At 44.1% G+C, this 12381-nt stretch overlaps 1 protein-coding gene across 1 annotated transcript in view; it reads right to left on the bottom strand.

The window, feature by feature from the left end:
* plxna2 (plexin A2) overlaps positions 1-12381 on the bottom strand; it is a 188851-nt gene that overhangs the window by 28758 nt on the left and 147712 nt on the right. The window contains exons 18-22 of the mRNA XM_080497333.1: positions 6406-6645; positions 5796-5939; positions 4683-4917; positions 2646-2788; positions 268-536 (exon numbers count right to left, since the gene is read on the bottom strand). Coding sequence (XP_080353459.1) covers positions 268-536; positions 2646-2788; positions 4683-4917; positions 5796-5939; positions 6406-6645 — 1031 coding nt within the window. The remainder of the gene's footprint in view (positions 1-267; positions 537-2645; positions 2789-4682; positions 4918-5795; positions 5940-6405; positions 6646-12381) is intronic.

Here is a 12381-nt window from a genome sequence, read left to right as displayed (position 1 = left end):
ACATGTTGTCCTTGTGCAAGCATGCGGTTTAATGCCACCAGTCAAAAAACCTACATGTGAGGTTCAGTGGTCACTCTTGAAATTGCCCCAAGGTATGAAAGAGTGTGTGTGGTGATTTGTCTCTCTGTTTGCTCTCTGATGGACTGTCGACCTGTCCAAGGTGTATGTCGTCTTCACCCATAGTAAACTGGGATCACCTTCAGTTCCCTGCGACCCTCAGTTGGATATAGCAGATAGGCAATGGACACAGTGTCATGTGGGCGTTACCTGCGCAGCAGAAGTTTGGGGTGGTTCTTGCTCTCCAAGTTGCGGTCGATCAGATCCGACAGCAGGTGTTTAAGGACATCAGTAGCGTACTCCAGTCGCCCCTGCAGGGCAGTCATGATAAGTGAGGCCACGTTGCCACGGTCCCTCATGGAGAAAGAGCGCTGCATTTCCAGTGTTCGTATGAAGGTGAGCAGGAACACTTTGTTGTTGATGAGCTGCCCAAACAGCTTCAGGGCCTTTTCCACATTCTGCTGGCCATTACCTGACACCTGGACCAAAGAGAGGAGGAACAGTGAGCATGTTACTGCTAATGAGTCTTCAACACTAACTTGTCTGATAATAACTTCAATAACAATAAACTGAGCTGTTTATCTGAAATGTTTGCTCCTCCTCTACTGTTGTTGTGACCTTGTCTCACACAGAATAAAGATTTTTCCAGTCGCCCTCACTCATGTTTCACTCCAGGCAGAAAGAAACTCCCAATCACGATGAGTAACTGAGAAGATTCTAATCAATTATTGACCGGTGGTCTGTTAAAAGGCACTGTACTCTGAGTTAGCCAGCATTTCACTTTCAAGTAAAATGTCAAAAAAAAAACTTTTCAGTGTAAGACAATCCATGTAACAAAACACACTTTGTTTGAGTTCACTGTTGACCCTTAGTTCTGAAAACTCCAATATCACACCATGAAGTTTTCTGAACATTACTGTACTGAGAAGTAAAACAAAATTTCTTTTGACCTCGAGTTGTCCACTAATCTCAGTGGTGTCCAACCTACAGCCCGTGTTCTAAAACCCAACCACCAGAAGATACAATACGGTCGTATTGGGTCCTGGATGATGATGAAAAACTGCAAAATTTCATAAAAGCAGCTGCTATATCTGATTTGTTCACAGTGAGTCCAACAGTGAAAGATTTCACAAACACACAAACGTGAAAAGAAAAGACTGCAGTAATTTATTTTGGTAATGATATTACGTCAGCATCGGGGCTGCTAACTCTCACACATTTAATATGAGATTCACACATTAGACTCTAAACTCATAATAATAATAATGCATTGGTTTTATACAGCGCTTTTCTAGGCACTCAAAGATGCTTTACATTGCATTGCATTATTTATTTATTCCATACTGGATGGTGGTAAACTACGTCTGTAGCCACAGCTGCCCTGGGGCAGACTGACGGAAGCGAGGCTGCCATTTTGCGCCATCGGCCCCTCTGACCACCACCAACCACTCACTCTCACATTCACACAGGCAGTTCAGTGTTCAGTGTCTTGCCCAAGGACACTTTGGCATGTGGGCAGGCAGAGATGGGATCGAACCTGCAACCTTACGATTGGGAGACGACCGCTCTACCGACATGATATTGTCAATCCAATCAAAAATACTTTGTTTTAGGCTGCAGGCTTCTTTTTTTAATTATATTTGTATTCATTACTTTTATTATATTACTCTGACTTAAAACTCCAAGTATGTTAATAAAAAGGAATATCAGTGGCACCCTGATGATTACAAAGAAATACCAGTGTTTTGTCAATCATTTAAAAAAATGGGCTTTCTCATGTCTGATCAATTCTTTTCTACACGTTATAAATTAATGTTTCCTCATTTCTGGATAGTTTGAGTCTTTTGGAAAGAAGCTTTCCTCTTGATAAATTATCATACTTCAAGCACTGTGCCATAACTGTGGTATATTTGATAATAAATACATTTTGTGTGTGTCCGTGTCCCACTTGACACCCCCAACTCATCTAACCCGTTAGGCAGCCCCACCTCGTGAACATCCCCCCCCTTACGCTGCCACACACAATCTACAAATACAAAGGTTTACCTTTATCTCCATGAATCTCTTTATTCCTGACAGTTTCATTCATCGGATCCCACTCTCTCCGTTCCACATAAAATAAACTCATTCAACAGTACTACTCCCATCCCATCAAGAGAAGCAAAAAGTGTTAACCAGTCAGTTTTTCTCCCGAGTGGATGAACCTACAGTCCTTCCTGAGGATTGGGAATTACTCACTTCATTACCTCTCATACTGCAACCACTGGTGAATGAAATAGCCATGTGCCTGGACCCTGTTTTCCATGAGGGATCTTGCATGTGAGCTGTATACAGGATGTGTGTGTGTGTATGCTGTTCAGGAAAATTGCCTATGTATATATGTATGCGTGAGACACAAGTGTGTAGAAAGGATAAGCGACACATTGGCATCCTATTCCTAAGGAGTGATTTCCTGCTTATAGAAATGAACCTACAGACAGAGCAGTTTCTTTTTAACCTCAGTATGACTTTCTGTTGCTCTTTTTTAATGCACATAGTGAGTATGTGTCTTCTTTCCAATACTCCCTTTCTTGCTTCTATTCAGTTACCTCCAGTTCTCTGAGGACAGGATGATCCTCAATACCAGGGAAAAGAACCCTCATGGCATACGTCCTGTAGTCCAAGTGGGGGATGCCAGCTCTGTCCAGGTCACTTGTCAGCTCATTGATGTCTGTCTGCAACTCGGCAAAGGCTGGAGAGTGGAGGGAGACGGAGTGGAAAAGACCAGTGGGAGGGAGTACTTGAGAAATGCATCACAGAAATAAAACCATTTCATAATCCCCGAGGACCAAATATGTGAATCCTTCTTATCTTCCTGGTGTTTACCGCCGTCATGATGAAGATGACAGAAAGCTGAAGATAGTCCTCATGTCAGAAAAACTCAATTTTTCACATCTCTTTCTGAGAAATCAGGGTTCTCTCTCGCTCTCTTTCTCACTCAGTCTCAGACACACACGCACGCACGCACGCACGCACGCACGCACGCACGCACGCACGCACGCACGCACGCACGCACGCACGCACGCACGCACGCACGCACGCACACACACACACACACACACACACACACACACACACACACACACACACACTTTTCTCACACATTTGTATCTACCGGCCAGTAAATTGGCTGTAGCAAAGGCCCCAAAGAGTGTGTCATCTCAGTGTGAGGCTGCAGGTGAGCACTTGTTAATTGGCTCCATCCAGACTGACTCTCGTTCAAGCCCACGGCTCCCTTGCTCTGCTTTGATGCCCTTGGGAAGGCTCCCCGTCTGCAGCCTATCACAGGAGCAGCAGCAGTCCTCCAACACCCACCTCAAAACCCCGCCATCTCAAACCAGTCTTAACCCTCACCTCCTGGCCTAACATCCCTCTGCGAGGGAAGGGTTTACACACCAGCATACCATCTCGCAGTGTGTATACTCATAAGGAGAAACCCAGGTACCCATCCAAATCCAACCTGCGGGGCAGCACTCTCCAGGCCACTGCTAATGGTTAAAACATTAATCTTCTCTTTTCCCAAGGCTGCCTGTATGATTCCCAAGGTTTGCCAATTCAAACTGTTTGCCCCTGCCTGTCTGTATCTGCCTGTCTGTCATTTAACCATTCTTCCCTGCAATAGAATTATTTATTTTTTTTACCGCATAATGACGCTGGGAGAGCCATTAGGGCTGGCTGGAGGGGATAAGTAATAGGGTCCTCGATGGCTGATGAAATTCTTCCAACGCTGTCAAACACAAACCAGCTCGCTACGTCTCAGTGATTGGCTGTAATGACCATGATGATGACATCAAGAGCCAATCAGAAGCTTTTTTTTTTTTTTTTTTTTATTAGACAGCACTGATGTGGATACGAATCGTGGGATGAAGAGATGTCTGTGGTTTGAAGTGGTAACTGAATGCAGAGGCTATAGTGGCCCACAATCTGAGCAAAGGGTCAAAGGTCAGATTATCTACCGTGAAATCTCTTTATCCTGGCCCATAAGGGAGAAAGAAGCACTCCTCTGTGAATCATATCTGCTTGTCACAAAACAGCACCATTCGCCAACACCAATGGTAGAAAAAAAAGATAAATGCAGAATCATCCTGACATTTGGGATGTGACTAGATTGTAATGTGTCTATTGGGATTACTCTAATGAGGAACTTTGTGTTTATCCATTCAGTCGAGAAGGCCTGCACCCAGCATGCAAACTAGCGAGCAGAAAGAACGGTATGAATTTATGAAAAGACAACAAGGGTCATATTGCAGCTAACTGGCTGAATCTGCTGTTGATGAATACATGAGATGACTCGCCGACCCAGATTTGTAGAAATTCTTTCTGCATCATTTGCAGCACCCAGACCACCAGTAATTTACTTACTGTACTATATGCACATATTCTTGTTATGTTATTACAGTATGTTTAAGTGAAATGCATTCACGAGTTGTATGCAGCTACTTGAGTGATGGAACAGAGTTGGAAATTACTGGCTCTAAACACATATTTCAAACAGTGGACCCATGTCACCTTCACAGCATGCAATTTATCAGAAGGCAACTTCACAGTGCTGCACTTGGCTTGTGTGAGGACTCTACATTACTAACCTTCTTTGCACTCTAGGGCCACTCGAGACTCCAGGTTGTCCATTTGCATCTGCAAGCGCTTGAGGGTGAGGTCGTTTTCACGAGACTTCCGCTTGTAGGCAATCAGGACGAGGATGACGATGATGAGGAGGAGACCTCCACCTGCTGCGATGCTGACGATGGCTGGGAGGGTCAGCAGGCTGTCAGACATAATGTGCACTGCACCCGGAGAGACATGGAGACCACCCACTTGAACCTGCCAAGAGATGTAGCATCACAATTAATCTTTAATCAACCATGATCTAATGCTACTATTTATAGCCAGGAAGTGGTTATTAGAGAGCTTCTGTCTCTATTTTGCTTACAAGTGAGTGTTAACTGTGGTGTTCGCCAACGTAATCCTGAAATCACTTAAACTTGATCACTTTATCCTCAACTAACTCAGTATTCCTGAGAGACACAATTACTTACATGTGGACTAATCTCTTATTTTGTTTTGAGAACATGTTAGGTGTGTCATCCTACCCAACCAGTGTTTACATATAAACTATTGAAACGAGAGACAAAACTTCTGTATTATTCTCATAATTTAGCTCTTAACTGTGACTCTGATGAATATGCAGATAGGTGCATATGTGTGACTGATTCCGTGTGGCTGTGTGATGGAGTGGTCTCGTTGTACTCTACCTTACACTGCAGTTGGGGTTGTGCCAGTTCCTTGCAACCCTAACTTGTATTAAGCAAGTACACTATATGACTAAATGGATGGATTGAACGATCAGATGGATGTCTCAGAATCCCAGCCTTGGAAATCAGTGTGTGCTAAAGCTGACACTGAGTGGCTGCTGACATCGAGAAGGAAAAAAAATGTCTGGGTCTTTCACTCAATAAATGAATAGGCGACTAAAAATAATTGCAGTGAATACTGGTTGAACCTTTTGACGGCACCACTGCGCTTATGCTGCTCCCCTTTTGACACCATTTCTTCGGCAGAATGAACAATGATGAGAGCACATATAATAGATTTTAAGGACTAACTATTATAAAGGGGGAAATAAAATTACAAATATAGGGGATAAGTGAAAAGTGAGCGTGTGAAAAAGTTTGGAAGCCAGACACGAGACGAGTACTGACCATGACTTTGTATTGTCCGGTAAGGTTGGGTGGCTCACACAGCAGCTGGCTCTCAGACACAGTGACGGAGCAGGGAGTCTCCCCTATCAGTACCGTGTAGTTAAGCTTCACCCCTCCTGATGCTGGGGGGACCAGGTTTCTGCCCTGTGGGCACACAGCAGAGAACAGAGGAGGTGTGAAATTAGGAGATAAACCCAGACACTCAAACACATAGAAATAAAGAAAGTCTGACATTTTTTGAAAACATGCACAAAGCCAATATGTGACCTAAATATGTTGCCAATTAGATCCTGGGGTTTGGGCACACCTGCCACCAAATATGATACCATACTGAGATCAAACAAGCTGATATATTTCACAGCAGTAGTAAGTGGGAACAGCTGGTAATCAGGACAAAAGAATACAAAATATCCCTCAATGATTTCAACGTCTACCATTTGCGGGGCCTCTTTTGCCCCGATAATGAAAGAGAAACATTGCACCAATTAACTGATGCTAATGTGGAGAGATGATTGAGCAAAGAGCGGAGACAAAGGCATGTCCAAGGACTCCGTGATGAGCCTGTTAGTGTGATAGGGTTCACTCAGTACATTCTTCTGTGTTAGAATACCTTGAGGATGATGGGTGAACCTGGTTTCTGCTCCAGGATGCCAGTGGCGCTGAGAGGCTCAAAGTAAGGGTTTGGGTAGTAGAGGAGGTTGGTGTTGTTGTAGACCAGCAGCGCCTGTACGTTGTTGAAGATGAACCCGAACTCATCTGCATGCTTTACTGTGTCCAACCCTGGATTGTATTCTGCCATCAGTGAAGGAGCAAAGCAGTTCATGCTGGTGGTGTTGAGTACTTTACACACCTGGGGAGAATGAGCACACACAAGAGAAAAAAAGATGAGGGAGAATGTCCACTTTTTTCTTGTGATTTAGCTGGGGATGTGTTGCACCCAAGCAGTCTACACATCATGCTCTGGTGGCCTGAGTGCCTTGAAATGAAACAAGAAATGTTCTTCAGTCATTCAGGATAAAGTTAGACAGATTGCACAGCTAAGGTTTTTTTCCCCTTTTCTTTTCTGGCTGTAGAATAAGATTTCAAGCGGATCCACTGCAAACTCTTCTGATATAACCTAAGCAGTCTTAACTGAAACACATTGATAACCACATGAGGCCTGCAGTAAATTCACCGGCCTAATAATTGGCACATAAAATCCAAATACCTCTCAGAGAAAAGGATTTATTTTCTGTCATTACATCCATCTTTATTTGAGAGGAAGCTGCTATAAAATTGAAAATAAATTGCTGTTATTGCCTCACTGAAAAACACTGGAGGACAACAACCACAAAGGATGGAGGCATTGCTCTTCTGTCTCCTCAGGTAAACGCTGAGCTCTGGCTCTTTTATTACTTCTCTCCAGTTTGCCCAGATGAGAGAGCTGACTTCCATCCATCCTCCCTGGCTCAGCTCTGGAGGGAAGGGGAGAGAGGATTGATTGCTGCACAGCACTTTGCTCAGAAAGGTTTTTATCTCCTTTCACTCCCTCCCAGCGCTCTCTCGGGGGAAGAAACTTAATTAGAGGTAAATATCATCAAAGGTGGCGAGCACTAGTGAGCACCACGCCTCCTACCTGTTGTCTGCTACTCCACAGAATGCCAGGCAGATCGATGCAAACTCATTCTGTGGAGGATGAGTTTGACCAATTGGATTTCGCCAGCATGGTGCAAGGTGAATTCGCGGGAGTGTGATTGAAATGGCGGACGAAGTGACGGGCAGCTTTACTTACTCTTGGATATGGACTGGAGAGTGTTTTCACCATGTAGATGTCTGAATGTTAACCCAAAGATAATGTGCTACACCTATATATGAGATCATCGGTCTGTTTTCCCCTGATATAGAGTGGAAGATATGATTAATGATAAAAAATAGAAACGCCTCCCTGCAAAGTTCAGCTCCATCCATGGCCTACTTCTCACAAAAAAAAAAAAAAAATCAAGGCTTACAAGTGAAAGGAACATGATTTATACATTACAACTGTCTCAGCAACATATACAGCTCACCAGACTGTAAGCACTGTATGAGCTCTGAAAGCTTAGGAGCAGTTTCCCTGGTCTTGACACTTTTCTTTGGAGTTTTCTGCATTACAAGCTACAGCAGCAGCGCGCACGATGAGCGTGAAAATATATGCCCGTATATAAAAAGACTTCAAGTTCCTATATACTTTCACCAAGTTCAGGTTCTGTGAATCACATTACTGACTGAAAAGGCAACACATTGTTAACAGCCACTCATTTGAACACAGACACTGATTTGTAGAACCACAAATGACAATAAATTACTTTTTGTGTCCTGTGAAGTAAATCAAAAGGTTATATTGTATAGTGGTTATAGTGTTTAGTACTCTCTCATATGAATTGGTGCGTGTGTGTGTGTGTGTGTGTGTGTGTGTGTGTGTGTGTGTGTGTGTGTGTGTGTGTGTGTGTGTGTGTGTGTGTGTGTGTGTGTGCGCGCGCGCATTGCAATATTGATATGATTCACAATCATAAAACACATCAGTGAAGGACGTTCATATCTTTGTGCTTGTTTTTTGTTTTTTTTACAGTACACGTGCTTCATTTCAGAATCTCACTGGTTTGTTGACTTTGATTCTGACTTCTTCCCTGACGCCAAGAGATACAAAATAATTACTCATCAATCAATTACATTTTTAATCAGTTACTTGCAAAATCTTGTCTTGTGGGTTTTGTCCCCACCCTCAGTTGTTCCCACCGAGTACTGACAATAAGAAGTTGAATTGTTTTCCACTTTAAAAGTATAATTGGTTACTTTTCAGGGTGTTCTAATTAATTTTGTAGACCAAAAATACACACTCTTTTTAGAAACAGTGGCGTTTAAGACGACTCTATTCGGTTAACCCAAAATTCCACCAGTAGGATTTTTTTCTCAGCATTCTAAAATAATCAGGACTTGACCAGGAGCAGTTTTTAGGTATTACTGGTCACACAGGCAGCCTGCATGAGTGTCGGATGTATTTAACGTGAGGCTAATTGCTATTTCTTGAACATTTATTCAAACAAAACACTTGAAAGCCGAAGCATACGACGTATCTTGGTTCATAGTTCACCCCTGATTTAGACCATTCAACAAAACAAATGCAACAAAACAACAATATTTAGGAAACAATGAAGAAAAGCGAGCTTCTATTGAGCTTCTATTGTTCATAAGGCTAAAGTTCCTCTCACACTCTGCTGTACTGACAGGGAAGCACCAAAACCACATCTTGTACGTTAATCGCTCGTTTTCCACTCAGCTGTCTTCATGACGCCTGATAAAGGAGGATTTGTCGCTCCAGTCCCTGGAGAAGAAGGTGTAGCGAAGACCAGGCAGGATTCCAACAAGTGTTTTAAAGTGTCTTCATCCACCTTCAGGACAAATAGTTTGGTGTTGGTGGAGCTGCTGTCTGTTATTGAATCATGAATATTTGTCCCACTACTGTCCTCCAATGCGATGTCTCTGTCTCTCTTTCTAATGTCGCCTTTTAGACTTTCTGGAGGACTTGTGACGGCACCAGCATGGGCTTGTTTGGAATGAATATGAAGCCTTTATTAATGCTTGGTGATCATTTATCTCCTGTCCTGTTGGATCTAAACTGAGAAGGTGTCTGTTTGTGTTCTAACAAAATGATGTGGTTTCCAAATTGAAGCATGAGAAAACAGCTCAGGAGCTGAACAGTAATAATCAAACTGAGTGAAAACGAGTAATTTTTTTGAATTTTTACCGATAAAAAAGTTCAGAGTTTACACTGCAATGTTTTGAAAACGACGTCTGTTTGCATGGAAATGGGAGAAACACTGAAAACATTGTCGTTTTTTGACGCCGTTGTTAGTTCTTGTAATGAAACCAGACTAAACATAAACAAACAATCGCTTCAGGATTTAGTCATATGAAGACATTTATTTGAATTTTTTTTTTTTTAAATTTGTTTTTGACGTGAGCGGGGGATCCCGTCCTGGAGGACCCTGGTGTCTCCTCTCTCCTCTGGCCAGGTGAAGCAGCTCCACCTCCAACGAGCTTTACCGGCTTCCGGTTTGTGCCCGGTTTGTCCTGCTCCCTCCTCTCGAAGCTGGAAACATTTTTGAAAAAGGGTCATTGTGGGGGATTTTAAAACCCATAAACTTTCATCTGCAACTCATCATTTCAAGCAACAAGGTGAAACGCTGGAAATCAAATAAAGGGGCAGAAACTGGATCTCTACCTTGAGGATGTTGGGCAGATTCCCCCCGTTGGTCTGTGTCGTTGAGGCCTCCTCCTCCTCCTGAAGCCTCCAGTCCCCAGACTGGGCCTCGGTGGTCTGCGCTGGTTTGAGGCTTGTGGAGAGAGCCTCCTTCTCGGCCTTCAGCCGGGCCACTTGCTGCCGGTGTTTTTGGACCAGCTCCTCCTCCTTAGCGGCCGCCTCCTTCTCTCTCATGTCCCAGCGTACCTCCCAGTGCTTGTTGCCGTCGGCCCTCAGCTTTTCGCTGACGGCCTTCAGCTGGACGTAGCGTCTCTCTTTCAAGTCTTTCTCCGCCAGAGCTTCCTTCAGCTGGAGGTCTTTGTCCTGCAGAGCCGCTTTGACGGTGTTCAGCTCTGCACTGAGCCGGGACACTTCCTGCTGGTGGTTTTGCAGGGATGCTTCCACCTTCACAGCCGCCTCCCTCTCCCTCATGTCCCAGCGTACCTCCCAGTGCTGGTTGCTGTCGGCTCTCAGCTTCTCGCTTACGGCCTTCAGCTGGACGTAGCGTCTCTCTTTCAGGTCTTTCTCCGCCAGAGCTTCCTTCAGCTGGAGGTCTTTGTCCTGCAGAGCCGCTTTGACAGTGTTCAGCTCTGCACTGAGCCGGGACACTTCCTGCTGGTGGTTTTGCAGGAGAGCTTCCACCTTCACAGCCGCCTCCCTCTCCCTCATGTCCCAGCGCACCTCCCAGTGCTTGTTGCTGTCCGCCCTCAGCTTCTCGCTCAGAGACTTCATCTGGCCGTATCTCTTGACCTGCGTGTCTCTGGCTGCCAGGGCGTCTTTCAGCTGGCGGTCCTTCTCCTCCAGCTGGGAGGCCATGACCCGTTGTTTTGCCTCCATGGCGCTCAGCTGACTGTCCTTCTCCTTGTGTAGTCTGGTGAAGTCCACCATCTGCTGCATGCAGGCATCTCTGTAGTAGAAGAGCGCCTGGCGCAGGGACTTGATCCTCAGAGAGGTCTCACTGGCTTGGTGGTTCTCCATTTTTGAAAAGAAAGAACTGTCCAAAACTGGGAAGCTGTATTAGATGCTGGGAATGGCTGTGATCTCACTCGTGTCTCTCTGAAGGACTGAGTGCAGATAGACGTCTGCAGGCTGCTCTCACTGGCCTCGGATCAAAGGATCAAGGGATCAAGGGATCAAAGGACAGGTTTACCTCGAATTCCCCTTCGAATTCCCCTTCGAATTCCCCTAATGCAGATAGACGAACAAACTGTTCTGGGGTCAGATTGAATATCTACATCACCCACTTTGTTGTTTTTCCTGCACCTGAAGCTTTGACAGCAGGAATATCTCAGTGGAATACTTGAGTGAAATAATAAAAAAAAAATGACAAAATGTTATCTATTTTAAAAATATAGATACTAAAGACAAAATAGATAAAGTGTCAATAAAATAACTGTTACAAATTCCCTGTGAAGTGTGTTAGAATAGGGGTTGTTCGTCAGGCATTATTTTGGACAGCCCAGTCAGGTGATGGGGTCCTCGTGTTACGTCCCGGTGAACGGAGTTTTTCTGGTAATAATAAGACTGTAGTGAACTCCTCGTTACATGTTGAATGCGTTCGTGAAGAAGTAAGTCTTTAATAGTCATCAAGCATGCCTACAAGTGTTCATATTCAGTGTATAGGTCGGTAGATGTGTGTTTGGAAACAGTTCTGTGTCATTTAGCTCGGATTTAAATGACGCTAATTCTAATCGGCTAGCTCTGTCTGCATGTGTGTGACACTATACGGGATTTAATTCAGTTTATGGAGTATTCTTATCACTTATTTATTTGTACGTTCTTTATGTGTTACAGAAAACCATTCTACATTCATCATCATTCTACATTGATTATCATTCATTCATCGTTCATTCGTTATACATTCACTTATTTATCATTCGTCGGGAATCCACGTTCTGTACTGCCAGCTGAATCTATTAAAAGGGATAAAGTCAACACCCGGTGTCCATATCTGCTCTCTGACCGGAGTAGTCGTCCTGGATAAAGTGGTCCCAGCATCATAGTCATTCACAAGCGCATAATCGTTAATAATAACAACCAATAGAAAATCCTCTACTATTAAAAGCTAAATCAACATTTAAAATGAGGCTTAATTTGTCAAAATCACCTTGTGTTACGTTCCAGGGCTGCTTGGTTTTCAGGGACGGGGTCTGTCTGGGCCTGAAGTGTCCTAACCACAAGGCTTCACACTGAACCCAGGTCACATGTCCCCTGAGCTGTTTGCTTTTTCAAATGCGTCGCCGTCACTCCTGTGGAAACTCACCGAGCTGCGCTTCCTCCCCTCAGATCTCCGTCTTCTCCAGTTTCTAGAACTACCGGCCCTTCTGA

Source organism: Blennius ocellaris (assembly GCF_963422515.1).
Source record: "Blennius ocellaris genome assembly, chromosome: 5".
In the NCBI taxonomy this organism is placed as follows: Eukaryota; Metazoa; Chordata; class Actinopteri; order Blenniiformes; family Blenniidae; genus Blennius; species Blennius ocellaris.
This window is presented reverse-complemented; position numbering and strand designations above follow the sequence as displayed.